The sequence below is a fragment of the Lynx canadensis genome, chromosome A3 (genome assembly GCF_007474595.2).
Source record: "Lynx canadensis isolate LIC74 chromosome A3, mLynCan4.pri.v2, whole genome shotgun sequence".
NCBI classification, from domain to species: Eukaryota; Metazoa; Chordata; class Mammalia; order Carnivora; family Felidae; genus Lynx; species Lynx canadensis.
In genome coordinates this window covers 11,569,270-11,584,331 of record NC_044305.1, presented here as the reverse complement: position 1 = coordinate 11,584,331, position 15,062 = coordinate 11,569,270, and the positions used below count along the sequence as shown (strand labels likewise).

The following is a 15,062-nucleotide window of genomic DNA, read 5'->3' as shown; positions in this document are numbered from 1 at the left end:
TTGTTCCTGAGCCATTTTCCCTCGCCGGCGGTCATGATCGCCGTCAGCGTGGGAGCTCTTGCCGAGCCGGGTGTTGTGCCAGATGTTAATCATTGTAGCTGCGTTTCATCCTCCCGACATCTTGTGTCATGGCTGCAGCTGCTCTTTGACCAGACACTGGGGAGACTGAGGCCTAGAGAGGTGAACTAACCACCCAGGGTCACACAGCTAATACATGGCAGGGGTGGAAGCAGAGCCCAAGCGTGTCTGATTCCAGAAGCCACGTTTTTTAACATCACGCCATCCTGCCGCCTACTCCGGCTTCTGAGTGACACCCCCTGTTAATCTTACCCCTACAGAGAAAAATCCCAGCTTCAGTTAGTCGGTTAAGACTTTGAAATTGCCCGTGGCCGTGTACCCTGCCTCCCTGAGGTATAAAGCAGCGCCCCCCCCCCCCCCCCCCCCTCCTCAGCCCTAACCCTGACCTGACCCAGACCCACTGATGAGGGCTTGGCTGTGTCTTCTGCCCCAGGACCTCCACCACGGACGTATCCAGATGAAAACCCTCACCAACAAGTGGTACGAGGAGGTGCGCCAGGGCCCCTCTGGCTCTGAAGACGACGAGCAGGAGCTGCTGTGATGGAGCAGGGCGCCCGGTCGGGCCCCCCCACGGCTCCCGGGACAGACACTCCGCGAAGGCCCCCGGTGCTGCTTGCATCGGGCGGCCTCCTCGGGGCAGATGGAGGCGGGGTGAAGCAAAGGCCACGGTCCTCTTAAACCCGGCGTCCCCAACCCTTGGAGCCAGCTGTCTGCTTCGGAAACAGTCATCCCCCCAGGCCTCACTGAGCCGGACCTCTGCTCGCCGTGTTGCTTCTCAGCTCGCAGATCAGAGGGACCATGTGTCCAGGTAAATTCTCCTCTTCTGCACCCAGGGCGAGTAGTCCTCTGCCGAGCTGCGGCGCGTGAGGAGAGAAATGGCGCTGCGGAGCCCGGCCGTGACCGGGGCGGCCAGGGGAGCGCCGGCTCGCAGCTTCCGCCGTTCCCAGCCACGGCCTTCATCCCGGGAGCACCTGCTGAGGCCGGGATGGGTGTCTGTTCTAGCGGGGCGAGGAGCCAGCCGTTTCCCCTTGGTCATCGAGGTGCCTCCGGCCTCAGCAGCAGCAATTCTGATCTAAGTGCTGGGCTCCGAAATCTGGAAAATGTCACACTCCCCTCCGTGATGTTGCTTGCACTCCTTGAGAAAGAAAAACCGAGTGACAAACTTCGTTACCTCTGATTGGCCCCTCGCGGGCTGTCTCCCTGTGTGGCAGGCGGTAGCTGCCCTTCTCTGGGAATACGGTGAATGTTCACGCCGGTATGGAGCAGGGGCACATGGGCCCTTCTCTAAAGCCCCATTGGAAGCTTGGGTTTTGGGGTGAGGAAGCCTAGTCTGTGGGGTCAGAGCGCCCTCTGGAGGGAGAGGCTAGCGTTACAGGGCCTGTGCAGGCCGGCATCTGCTGTCTTCTAATTGAGTTTAAATTCATGCACTTTTACGAAGTAGTGAGAGCCTAGCAGTTACCTCCCTCACTCGGTGGACCTTATTGTCCATAGGCCCCATTTCCTGGGCTCCACGCAGTCTGCCCACCGTTTACCTGCTACCACCTTCCTTCCCTCTCCCAGTTCTTTTCCATCTTGGGTCCCAGCTCGCCCAAGAACTGGAGCAGGGGCCAGAGCGGCAGCCCCCTGTGCTCCTCCCTGCTACCCCCACCCAGGACTTGCCCACGTGCACACCCCCTGCCCTGTCCCCGTGGTCCCGGCCCCTGGGCCGTCTAGCAGGGGGAGCTGCCCATCATGTCCAGATGAAGTGGTCACTGACTTTCACATCCGCGCCTCACACCTGCTAGCCTTCACCCATGTGTGGGCCAGTGGCAGATCCCCTATGTGGCTCAGGGTCCCTGCCTTGGGACTCGGCACCCTCTGGCATGGTTTACTTCATCATGTGCGGTCCTTGGTTCTCTGTGGGGACACCGTGGGCCAGCACGGACCCTGGGCTGGCAGCACGTATGTTTCCATCTCTTCTGCCTCAGGCGGCAGGGCTCTGGACGTTAGCAAGGACTGAACTCTCCAGGTCTCTGCTGCCCAGCCCACCAGGCCGGGCCCCTGCCCAGACCCCTTCCCCTTTCCCGAAAGAGTGAGGCCTGTCAGGCTGGAAGCATATGGTTTCCTTTTTATGCATGAAAAGTAAATCTGTACTTGATAGGATTAAAATATGGCCATTTCTCTTTTTGTAACCTCCTACTTTAACCCCTTAATTTAAGCCAAACAGGAGCATTCTACTCCACCTCATACCTTCACTGGAGGAGTAATGCCATGCGTAATTCTGGCCTCCATCATGTCCTACTTGCTTTTAGAGGAAAAGTAAAAGAAGAGGTCAAAGAGGGAGGGGACCTTGTCCACCCCTGGAGGGAGGTGGGCAGGGATCCCCGACTAGAGTGTTCTCTCATTCCCAAGCCCATAAGTAATCTTTCTTCCTTGAAATTCATGGTGTGATCTCAGAAGTGCAACTTGCATTGCAAACTCAATAGTTTACCAGAAAATTTAGTGGGGAGGGGGCTGTGAGTTCATAGATAATAGCAGTGAAAACAGGATCTCCTCGATTCAGACTGCCCCTTGTCACCAGGTCCCATCTGGCCTCCCACTTTTAGCTGAGACCTGAAAACGACACTGAAGTAGAGAAGGGTCCCCAGGGTGGAAAGTCCCCAGGGCCTGGCTCAGTGGGCAGGGGGCACCTTTCCTGGCAGTTACCAGCACCAGCTTGGGTCTCCTGTGCTGGGTCTTCTGCCCCCCGCTGGCTAAGGGAGGTTTGGCAGGCTGGAGAGCATTCCCAGGAGGACAGGTGTGCCCTGTGTATCTCAGGTCAGTCCCTTTGCCTTTGCCACACGCAAAGCTCATGGAGATGGGTTTTCCTGGTGGATTTTTAAAAGTGTCTTTGCCTGAGAATCAGAAATGTGCTGTTGGCTACCTTTAGCATACCTAATAATTCTACTATTGGGGGCAATAAATGCCTAGTCGATTAAAAAAAATATCCAGCATAACTCCAATTTCCCACAAATTTACTTCGTTCTGGGTCTAAGCCGTGGGACAGGGAAGCCACAGCACATAGACAAGGTCACACTTTAGGGTGAGGTGAAGGCTGTAAAGTCAGTGAGGGCCTCTGGGGAAGCTGGCCAGTCAGCTAGTTAGCCAGTGAACTAGAAGACGTGCTTGCCTTGGGGAGCCATGTGGCAGCAAGCACCCCTCCCCATCCAAAAGCGCCCCCCCCCCCCACAGCAGGCCTAGCGATTTTGAACTCTTGAAATAAGTCACATGGCCTGTCGTTGTAGGACTCCTGGGAACAACCGTACCCCAAAGCTTGTGGTATAGGTGTTACAGGGAAAGGAGGTGGCTTGCCCTAGGTCCCCCAGAGATCACGTTTTGGGCTAGGCTAAGCCAGGGCCAGGCAGGAGGAAGGTGGCTCAGTTCCACAGTGTGGTGCTCACTCAGCCCAGCAGCAGAAGCACAAACCTCCCGCACCCAGGCCAGCTACCTCTCTTCACAGTGGAAATGCTGGCCAGGCCTTGGTTGACATAAGGCCAAGGGGCAGGGCCTGGCCCATAATGTTGGTGATCCCAGAGGACCTTAAGTCAGCCTAGGGGGGGTCCTGGTTTGCCTGCAGATTCCTTTGTGTGCCATGGAATGTGGAGAGATTCGTGAGTGGGGCTCCTCCTGCCCTCGGAACCTATGTCAGAGCTACAGACTTGGCCTCTGGCCTCGGGGGGTCTCGGTTCCACATTCCCACAGGGGCCTGCACATTTGGCAGAGTCCTCAGCGGGGTGGCCACAGCCGGGATCCCACTTCTGCTTTGGTGGGGAGACTGAGCGTGGGGCAGGGTGGCGGCCAGCTTCTCCTCGTCCGAGTTACGGATGTCAAAGGCGCAGGCCTTAGAACTGGTCCCTGATTCAAGTACAAGGAGGAATCAGCATCAATGATCTGCCATTAATTAGGACTTTAAATGCAAAAAAGAGAGAGAGAAAAAAGGCACCCTGACCCTCCCCTATTCCCTCCAGAACACGTACCCCTGTTTCTCCTGCTGGTTGACGTGTAGGAAACCAAATCTGAACCGTTCCCGAAACAGCAGCCAGAATCATTAAGAAGCTGCTGTACCAGGAACTCCGTCTCCAAAGCCCTAGGCGATACGTCTGAAATGCAAACACCCCTGTGAGAGGAAAGCCTTAAACCGAGCCAAGTAGCCACCCTGCCTTCCGTTTGGGTTCCTGCGATTTCTCACGCAGATGGAGTCAGACATTCAAGAGCTTCTGTTGCTGTTGGCCACGTGACAGAAGAAGGATGACTTTATGTTTCCCCTGGGCCGTCCCATCCCACTGCCCACCCCATTTTTTCACTTTCCCGCCCCAGCCAACGTGGTCCCGGAGGGAGAAAACGTACTTGGCCTCTCTCACCGGCGAGTCGGTCTCCCAGGCGGCTCTGCGCGGACGGACGGGCCCGACTTGGGGTGAGAGCACCACGTGCCCTCAGGAGCAGCTGCAGGAGCCTGGGCCGCGTGACCGGACGGGGAACGTGCAGACGGTTGCTCAGGAGGGAAAGGTCACCCGTCACCTTCGCGGGCCTGTGCTCCCAGGAGCCTGGCAGCCACGTGGAAGAGCCACGTCAGCACGTTCTTGGCGCTCCCTTCTCGAAGCCCCGGCCCTGCTCTGAGGAGCCTTCCCGCTGCAGGCCCGGGAAGGCTTGTCACTCGCTTCGGGGCTTTGAGGTTGGTGGCTCACCCGAGGCTTTAATGTTTTCTCCAGCACAGCCTGTGCCAAGCTCGAGTTGTTCTCAAGGTTAATCAGAAGTTTGAATTCTTTTGAGTAACTTTCTTTGTAAAAACGAAGGAATGTTTACAGTGCTGCTTTTTTATTTGTTTTGAGACCTTGGCGAAGGTCAGGCTTATCCTTCGTCCTACCCCATGCCACGTAAGTCGTAAGAGGTATCTGTCAGGTCCTGGTTCCTGAGAAAGGATTTGCTGCTCCTGTCGAGATTGGGGGGGGGGTGGGGAAGGTCAGAGATGGGGGCGCCTGTAGCTGCTCTGCCGGAGCCCCTGCTTCACCTCACTGGACTCTTTAAAGAATTCAGAAGCGGATGGCAAACAGTAATGTCACTGGATACTTATTTAGAAATAAAAACGAACGCTGCTGAATCAGAGCCAGTTTCTGTGTTCGTGTTCAGGTGGCTTCGCAAACACATGGGACTCAGCCGTGTCACCACCTAGCAAACTCGGGGGCCAGCAGCAGACGTGTCGCAGACCCGGGCCTGATTCCTGCCCCCGGCCCTTAGCGAGGACCCCGGAGGCCTAGCCTCCCGCCGGCCCACGGCTGCTCCTCCCCGCGGGGGCTAGGGACCCATCCTCCCCAGGGCTCCCTGGGCTGCCGGTCTCCTGGCGCCTGGGACAGCAGATCAGCCCCCGCGGGCCTCTGCCGGGCGGTGAAACCAGGAACACGCGGGTCCGTCCTCCAGGGTCTCGATCCACACACACAGCTGGAGGAGGCTCTGTGGAAGGTGGTGGCGTTAACCTGTGGGAAGCCTGGAGCTTCCGTTTGTTTTTACCCCCCCCACCCTTCCAAAAGGCCTCCAAAGCTGCTTATGGCAACAGGCGCAGACACAAACCATGTAGTAGTGAAAGCAGGCGGGATGGCCTGTCCTGATCCCAGGCACTTCACCAGAGAGTCAAGAATGCTTTTGAACATCTTCAAGTAGTTGAAAAAAAATTCACAAGAATATTTCATGACATGAAAATGATAGGAAATTCAAATTTCAATACCCATACAATAAAGCTTTGCATTTTTTAGTTAAAAATTCATGGGCTGGGGGATGCCTGGGAGGCTCAGTCGGTTGAGCATCCAACCTCGGCTCAGGTCATGACCTCGCAGTTCGCGGGTTCGAGCCCCGTGTCAGGCTCCGTGCTGACAGCTCAGAGCCTGGAGCCTCCTTTGGATTCTGTGTCTCCCTCTCTCTCTGCCCCTTCCCCCCGCTTGCACTCTGTCTCTCTCTCTTTCTCGCTCAAAAATAAATAAGCATTAAAAAATTTTTTTTCATGGGGGTGCCTGGGTGGCTCAGTCAGTTTAAGCGTCTGACTTCAGCTCAGGTCATACCTTGTAGTTAATGGGTTCGAGCCCTGCATTGGGCTCTGCTGACAGCTCGGAGCCTGGAGCCTGCTTCAGATTCTGTGCCTCCCTCTCTCTCTGCCTCTCTCCACTCACACTCTGGCTCTCGTTCCTTTCAAGAATAAGTCAATATAAAAAATTCATGGAGGGGCACCTGGCTGGCTCAGTCGGTAGGTAGAGCACGCGACTCTGGATCTCAGGACCATGAGTTCAGGCCCCACGATGGGCATAAAATTCAGTTTTTAAAAAATTATGGAAATTTTTTCTCTCTCGTTACATAAGTACTGACGTTAACTTTTTTTTTTTTTTTTTTGGCCTCTTGGCTCCCAAAGCTGAAGATATTCACTTCCCAGCCATTTACAGAAAAGCCTGCCCTAGAGAAATTCTTACACACTCTTGCCCCGGGAGACACCTGTAAGAATATTTGCAATAGCACACGATTAAAACAAGCTAATGTTTCTTCTCCAGGATAAGCTGTGGCAGTCACGCCAAGGTATTCTGTGCAGCGGGTGAAAAGGATGGATGAACAAGTGAAACTAGCATGAACATATCAGCACAGATAAATCTCAGAACAGTGAGAGGAGGGGACAGCAAGCTGCTGGCGAGCACGGTATGACGAGCACGTATAAAACCACACGAAACGATGTGACATGAGGTGCTTAAGGATGTGGACAAGTGTGGTGAAAGTGTAAAGGCTGGGAAGGTTGACACTGGGAGCAGGGGCTCATCTGGGGCAGGGAAGGGAAGGTACAGAACTGCATTTGAACCGCATTCCCCCCACTCCGGCTTCACCTATCTCTGATGTCTCATTTACTAACGGAACCATGGGCAGCCAGGAGTGAACCCTACCTGTGAAGTTGCAAACCAGAGCCTCTGTCATGCCCCACTCAGTAGAGGGGAGGGGTGTGTAACTGTGACTCGCTCCAAGGGGCCACCCCACGCCATGACTCCCTCCTCTCAGTCAACATTAGGTCTCGTCATAGGTGGCGAAATTAAAATCCGTGATGGCTTTCCTGGAGTCCCTGAGAACCAGGATTCTTAGCATGGGAAAAACAGACTGATGAGGTTAAGTAAAAATCCTATAGTCCTGACTTTTAATTTTTTTTTTTTAATTTTTTTTTTCGACGTTTATTTATTTTTGGGACAGAGAGACAGAGCATGAACGGGGGAGGGGCAGAGAGAGAGGGAGACACAGAATCAGAAACAGGCTCCAGGCTCTGAGCCATCAGCCCAGAGCCTGACGCGGGGCTCGAACTCACGGACCACGAGATCGTGACCTGGCTGAAGTCGGACGCTTAACCGACTGCGCCACCCAGGCGCCCCTGACTTTTAATTTAAAGTAGAAGTGTGATCTTATGACATATTTTGTTCTGGAAAGAACGTAAACTCCGCTCATAAAAAAGACCAAGAAGCAATGACTAGCCCAGTGGCAGTGAGCATCCCTAGCTCTCAGACCGTGGTCTCCAAATGTCACTTCACAGTGACAGGACCCCTCTCTGGAGAAACGTGATTCCAGGACCTGGGGAGGAAATGTGCAAGATGAACTTGGAGCACCCTGTCCTACCAGAGAGTGGAAGCAATCAAAGGTTTCAGGGTCAAGTCAAAAGGATTCAGGAAGGACTGGAAGAGGTCCCTACTGGCCAAACACAGGCATCTGAGCACCAATAACAATAATGTATAGGACTGATATTTAAAACATACTGAAATCAGTGAGTTCATACTTTAAAAAAATCAGTCGCTGTTGGGGGATTCTAAGGCATCAGCTCATTAAGTAAAAATAAGGCAAAGAGGGGCACTTGGCTGGCCCATGACTTGACGTTTGATGTCAGGGTCATCACTTGAAGCTCCACGCTGGGCCTTAAGCTTACTAAAAAAATGGTAATAATTGGGGCGCCTGGGTGGCTCAGTCGGTTGAGCATCCGACTTCGGCTAAGGTCATGATCTCGTGGTCTGTGGGTTTGAGCCCCGCGTCGGGCTCTGTGCTGACAGCTCAGAGCCTGGAGCCTGTTTCAGATTCTGTGTCTCCCTCTTCCTCTGACCCTCCCCTGTTCATGCTCTCTCTCTCTCTGTCTCAAGAATAAATAAATGTTAAAAAAAAAAAATGGTAATAAAGGCAAATAATTGAGCGTTGATCTCGCTTAAACTAGACTACTGGTAGTCAAATACTGGCTGAAAGAAGTTTCATTTTCTTTTTAAAAAAATAATTATAAATTTACAGGAAGTTGCGAAACAATAATACTAAAAGGTCCCAGTACCCTGCACCCAGTTTCCTCAGTGGTGACATCTTGCACAACTACAGAACAGTATCACAACGAGAAAACTAACATTGGAACAAGCCACACATCTCGTTCACATTGTACCAGTTTTACATGCACTAGTGCGAGAGTGTGTGTATTTAGTTCTATACAATTTTATCACATATGTAGATTCACAGCACCACAAGGAAGTTTCTTTTTATAGAAGTATCCCAGTTGCCAAACAAAGAAGGGATACTAGCATGGGAATATCTACATTTTGCAACTTCCAGTGAAATGACTGGTCTAAGGACTAAAACAGTCCTAATGGCTGTTACTCTCCCAAAGGGAGAGAATTCAACATCATGTACCTCCTGATGAAAGAATACAACATCCCCAAAACTCACACCAAATCTGAGCAAGCCTCAAAAGTCAACTACCATGAGATATGCCACATTAATAGAATGGAAGACAAAAAAAGTCACCTCAGTCGATGCAGAGAAAAAGCATTTAACAAAATTCAAAACACTTTCATGATAAAAATACTCCACAAAGTAGGAATAGTAAGAAATTGCCTCAACATAATAAAGGCTACATATGAAAACCTATGTGTCTGGGTCGCCTGGGTGGTTCAGTCGGTTCAGCATCCGACTTTAGCTCAGGTCATGATCTCACAGTTTGTGAGTTCGAGCCCTGCTTCGGGCTCTGTGCTGACTGCTCAGAGTCTGGAGCCTGCTTCAGGTTCTGTGTCTCCCTTTCTCTCTGCCCCTCCCCTGCTCGCACTCTCTCTCTCTCAAATATAAACATTAAAAAATTGTTTTAATTAAAAAAAAAAGAAAACCTATGTGTCCCAGTGAACATCATACCCAATGGTAAAAGACAGAAAGCTTTTCCTCTAATATCAGGAATAAGACAAGGATGCCTACTCTTGCCACTTGAGTTCAACACAGTGCTGGAAGTCAGCCAGAGCAGTTAGGTAAGAAAAAGAAATAAAAGGCATCCCAATTGGAAAGAAACAAATAAAATTGCATCTATTCTCAGATAACAAGATCTTCTATGTAGAAAACCCTAAAGATTTCACACACACACACACACACACACACACACACACACGCACACGAAACCTGTTAGAATAAATGAATTCAACCAAGTTGCAGGATACAAAACTAGCACATAAAAAAAAAAAATCAGTTGCCTTCTATACATACACAATGAGAAATCTGAAAATGAAATTATAAAAACAATCCCATTCACAGCATCAAAAATAATACAATCATTAGGAATAAACTCAAGCAAGGAAGTGAAAGATTTGTACCTGAAAACTATAAAACGTTACTGGAAGGAATTAAAGAAGACACAAATAAATGGAAAGATATTTTGTGTTCATGGGTTGGAAGACTTCGTATTATAACAGTGTCCATACTACCCAAAGCAACCTACTGGTTCCATGCAATCCCTGTCAAAATCCCAATGGCATTTTTGCAGAGCTGGAAAAAAATGGTCCTAAAATTTATACTGGATCTTGGGAACGCAAGCTGGTGCAGCCACTCTGGAAAACAGTGTGGAGGTTCTCAAAAAACTAAAAACAGAACTACCCTACGACCCAGCAATTGCACTACTAGGCATTTATCCAAGGGATACAGGTGTGCTGTTTTGAAAGGAAACATGCACCCCAATGTTTATAGCAGCACTTTCAGCAATAACCAAATTATGGAAAGAGCCCAAATGGCCATCGATGGACGAATGGATAAAGAAGATGTGGTGTGTATATATATATATATATATATATATATATATATATATATATATATATACATACACACACACACACACACACACACATACAATGGAGTATTACTCAGCAGTAAAAAAAAAAATGAAATCTTTTGCAACTACATGGATGGAACTAGAGGGTATTATGCTAAGTGAAATTAGAGAAAGACAAATATCATATGACTTCACTCATACGAGGACTTTAAGACACAGAACAGATGAACATAAGGGAAGGGAAGCAAAAATAATATAAAAACGGAGGGGAACAAAACATGAGACTCTTAAATATGGAGAACAAACAGAGGGTTACTGGAGGGGTTATGGGAGAGGGGATGGGCTAAATGGGTGAGGGGCACTAAGGAATCTACTCCTGAAATCACTGTTGCACTATATGCTAACTAACTTGGATGTAAATTTTAAAAAATAATAAAATTTAAAAAGAAAAAGCTGGTTGGGGGAGGGGAACTCCTCCTCTTCCCTGAGAAATTGCTTTTCACAACTTGTCACAGGCTTGTCACAGTATGACCACAGAGCTGATATGAAGATGTTGGAAGAAAATGAAATATTATTTATCTGTATTGTGAGCTGGAGAAGAAAGTAGAGAGTGGAGCCATCATGCACCAACCAGATCGTCCGTGATTCTCCCAGAGTAGCAGCTGGGTCTGGGACCACTGGCCTTCTTGGACTCTCAGACCATAGGTCAGGGAACATTTTCTATAAAGGGACTGATAACAAATATTTCCAGCTTTGAGGGCCACACAACTGTTCAACTCTGCTGCTGTAACCTGAAAGCAGCCACAGATATGAGCATGGCTAGGTTCCAACAAAGCTTTATTTATGGACATTGAAACTTGAACTTCATGTAATTTCCACATGTCACGAAATATTGTTCTTCTTTTGCTTTTTTTTCCCACAGTTTAAAAAGGCAAAAAAAAAAAAAAAAATTATACTGGATCTCAAGGGGGTACCCTGAATAGTTGAAACAGTCTTCCTGATTTCAAAACATATTATATACAAAGCTACAGTAATCAAAATACTGTAGTACTGGGGGGCGCCTGGGGGGCTCAGTTCGGTTAAGTGTCTGACCTCGGCTCAGGTCATGATCTCATGGTTCGTGAGTTCAAGACCCGCATCGGGCTCTGTGCTGACAGCTCAGAGCCTGGAGCCTGCTTCGGATTCTGTGTCTCCTTCTCTCTCTGCCCCTCCCCCGTTCACACTCTGTCTCTGTCTCTCAAAAATAAATAAACACTGAAAAAAATTAAAAAAAAAAAAAACCTGTAGTACTGGCATAAAGATAGACTTAAAGACCAATGGAACAGAATAGAGCCCAATAAACCCTCGCATATATGATCAAATGAGCTTCAACAAGGGTACCAAGAACATACAATAGGGCAAGGACAGTCTCAACAAATGGTGGTGGGGAAACTGGAGATCCAAACGCAAAAGACTGAAGTTAGACCTTACCTTACGCCACATATAAAACTTAAATCAAAACGGATTAAAGGCCTAAATGTGAGATCTAAAACTATAAAACTCCTAGAAGAAAACACAGCGAGAAGTTTCGTGACAGTGAATCTGGCAATGATTTCCTGGATGTGACACCAAAAGCACGGGTAACAGAAGCAAAAGTACACAAATGGGACCACAGCAAACGAAGACTGCGCTTCAAAGGGAAGCCGCCTCTGCCGCTCAGGCACCCTCGCCCACACTCCTCGCCCCGGCACCTGCCTCGGCCTCGGTAAGGGGCTCCCCACAGTCAGCTGAAGGCTGCCCCAGAGAGTCCTAAACGCGATTGTCCAGACACTGGACTTCTCAGAAACAAGGCGTTCTCCTATGAGGGAATTTCAGTTTCTCTTTCCTTCTCGGCACAAGTCCAGGGAAGGGACTCGTCGGATGCCCTTTCTCTACGGCTCAGGCGGCCTCGCCCACACCCACGTGCTCACCTGCTTCAGCGACTGGCTCCGCCTACTTAGGCCTTTTCAGGCCCAGTGGAGATTCCAATTTCCACTTGCCTTTTCACTTTACATACATCAGCTGGGATTGCCCAGCGAGCCTGGCTAAAAGCGGAGCCATGCGGCCGGGGAAGCAGTCGAGATCGGGCCATGGCTCCAGCTTGGGTTGTGGTGCTGGTGACCGCGGTGCTGGGCTTGACCAGCGCGGGCCCTGTCCCCACTTCCAGGCCCCCCCCAACCAGGAGGGGCTGCCACGTGGGCAAGTTCCCATCTCTGTCGCCGAGGGAGCTAGAAGCCTTCAAGAAGGCCAGGGACGCCTTAGAAGAGTCACTCCCGCTGAAGAACTGGAGCTGTGGCTCTCGCCTCTTCCCCAGGACCAGGGACCTGATTCGACTGCAGGCCTGGGAGCGCCCTGCGGCCTTGGAGGCTGAACTAGACTTGACGCTGAAGGTCCTGGGGAACATGACCGACTCATCCCTGGGCGTCGTCCTGGACCAGCCCCTTCGTGTGCTGCGCCACATCCACTCCGAGCTCCAGGCCTGTGTCCGGGCTCAGCCCACGGCAGGACCCAGACCCCGCGGCCGCCTGCACCACTGGCTGCACCGGCTCCAGAGGGCCCCAGAGGAGTCCCAGGGATGCCTCGAGGCCTCCGTCACGTTCAACCTCTTCCGCCTCCTCACGCGGGACCTGAAGTGTGTCACCGGTGGAGACCTGTGCGTCTGAAAACCTGGACCCGACCCCAGCCCGTCCGGGACCCAGAACTTCTGTATGCACCAGGCCTCATCCTTCCTTAAGTTATTTCCTTTCAATCCCTTATTTATGGACCTGCAGCCCCGCTCCATAGCCATAAGAAATGTTTATTTTTCTACTTTTGTGCAATGTGCAGCAAATAAACAGTAAGGAAGAGAGAAAAAAAAGAGCCAACTACTCTGGAGATGGAGAGAACAGAGGAACATGTTAAACAACAGTGGGAGCTGCAATCGGCAAAGTGCAGACTCTAGCGAACTCTAAAGGACTAAAAATCCAGCTTGACAAAAACATTTCAAGGAAAAAAAAGAGAAAGATAGGGTCCCTATACTCTACAGGAACAGCTTTGAGGGTAACGGTGATTTAAAGGTCTATCCACGAAATGCAATGTGGAGACCTTATTTGAGCCCTGATACAAACTGTTTTTAAAATATGAATTTAGGGGCACCTGGGTGGCTCAGTCGGTCAAGCGTCCAACTTCGGCTCAGGTCATGATCTTGCAGTTCGTGAGTTCGAGCCCCGCGTCGGGCTCTGTGCTGACAGCTCGGAGCCTGGAGCCTGCTTCGGATTCTGGGTCTCCCTCTCTCTGCCCCTTCCCCGTTCATGCTCCGTCTCTCTCTGTCTCTCAAAGATGAATAAACGTTAAAAAACAATTTTTTTAATATGAATTTATACAACTGGACATCAGAACATTGACTGCCTATCTATCGCTATTAAAGAATTATAAAAATTTAGATGTGATAATGGTATGGTGTTTTAAAAGTCCCTTGTCTTTTAGAGACACATACTGAAATATTCCACTGAAGCAGATGTCTGGAATTTGCTTCAAAGGAATTTAGGAGGGAAGTGGATGGACAGGTAAAAAGGAAACCAGGTTGGCCACAAGTCGGTAGCTGTTAAATCATGGAAGCTGGGTTCATTTGTACCTCTTTTGTAAATAAGATGGTTTCTTAAATGAGAATATGGGCCGGGGGAGGGGGGTGGCGTTTAAGCAAGATAATGGCTCATTCCTCTCTTACATAAAAACTCTGGAGGTAGGCAGGGCAGGCTGGCTATGACGGCGGCTTCTTAAGCATCAGGGACCCAGCCGCTCCCAACCGCCCCTCCCTCATCACTTGGCTTCCGCCTCAGAGTCTCACTGGGCCGCTCCATTCCAACCAGGAAGGAGGCTCAGGTGGGAAGAAGAAAAGATCCTTCAAAGACATGTCTGAGAAGCCACACGAACCACTTCTCCGTCCCACTGCCCAGACACGGCCACATGACCACGCCTGGCTGCAGGAGCGGCTGGGGAAGGCAGTCTTTACTCTGGATGGCCATGTGTCTAAAAATTGGGGCTTCTATTACCAAGGGAGAAAGGGTGAGAGGAGACGGGTTCAACTCAAAGCGTCTGCCACAGCTCTTCTCTCTCTCTCTGAGACTGGTAATCGGGCGGGCGGGGTGCCACAGATCGGTGCTCGAAGCGGGCAGCAGGGCTACTGGGCAGCTGGCGGGCACGATGATGTTAAACATGCTTGTCGTTTACATACACAGATTAAGCAATCTGCTCTGAAGCCACCACTCTGCTCCGGGCGCAGCAGCGAGTGTCTGGCTTCCTCCGCTCTCCCAGGCTAGGTGCGCATCTCTAGGAAGCCGCTCTTCCTGGCGGTACCATTTCCTGGGCTGCAGCTAAAACCGAACCCAGCTCTTGGGCCTCAGTCTGGCCCGAGGCCTGGATTATTTGTTCACCGGCGCACGAAATGGAGAAACCTGCTATTCTCTGACCGCTGAGGGGCCTTGTAGGGGCCGACCCGGCAGTGGTCACCATCATGCAGAGACCCTGCTGCTACCAAAAGCCAGGATGTCCCAGGGCGCCTGGGTGGCTCAGTCGGCTAAGTGTCCAACTTCGTCTCAGGTCATGATCTCACGGTTCGTGGGTTCGAGCCCTGCGTCGGGCTCTGTGCTGACAGCTCAGAGCCTGGAACCTGCTTTGGATTCTGTGTCTCCCTCTCTCTCTCTGCCCCTCCCCCCCTCAAAAATAAATAAACATTAAAAAAAAAATTTAAGAAGCCAGGATGTCCCAAATCACAGCTGCTCTTCTACCACCCTCAAGATCTTTGCCATGTATCTTGCAAACCCTCCTTTTGAAAAACACTTAAGGGGCGCCTGGGTGGCGCAGTCGGTTAAGCTTCCGACTTCAGCCAGGTCTCGAGCCCCGCATC

At 50.7% G+C, this 15,062-nt stretch overlaps 2 protein-coding genes across 5 annotated transcripts in view; both read left to right on the top strand.

Moving 5' to 3' along the window:
• Nucleotides 1-7,307, top strand: part of SLC9A8 (solute carrier family 9 member A8) — a 72,073-nt gene extending 64,766 nt beyond the window's left edge. For 3 of the 4 annotated variants that reach the window (XM_030309425.1, XM_030309426.1, XM_030309424.1), the window contains one exon: nt 512-5,199. In XM_030309425.1, the coding sequence (XP_030165285.1) occupies nt 512-619 (108 nt within the window). In that variant the 3' untranslated portion in view covers nt 620-5,199. Of the gene's footprint in view, nt 1-511; nt 5,200-6,490 lie in introns of those variants that run through there. The other variant, XR_003967557.1, reaches the window with a different exon arrangement.
• A 4,120-nt stretch (nt 7,308-11,427) lies between these two features.
• On the top strand, nt 11,428-13,346 carry LOC115509622 (interferon lambda-1-like). The gene has a single exon (XM_030308957.1). It carries the CDS (start codon nt 12,268-12,270, stop codon nt 12,838-12,840), a length of 573 nt encoding a protein of 190 aa, XP_030164817.1. The 5' UTR covers nt 11,428-12,267; the 3' UTR covers nt 12,841-13,346.
• The last annotated feature ends 1,716 nt before the right edge of the window (nt 13,347-15,062 follow it).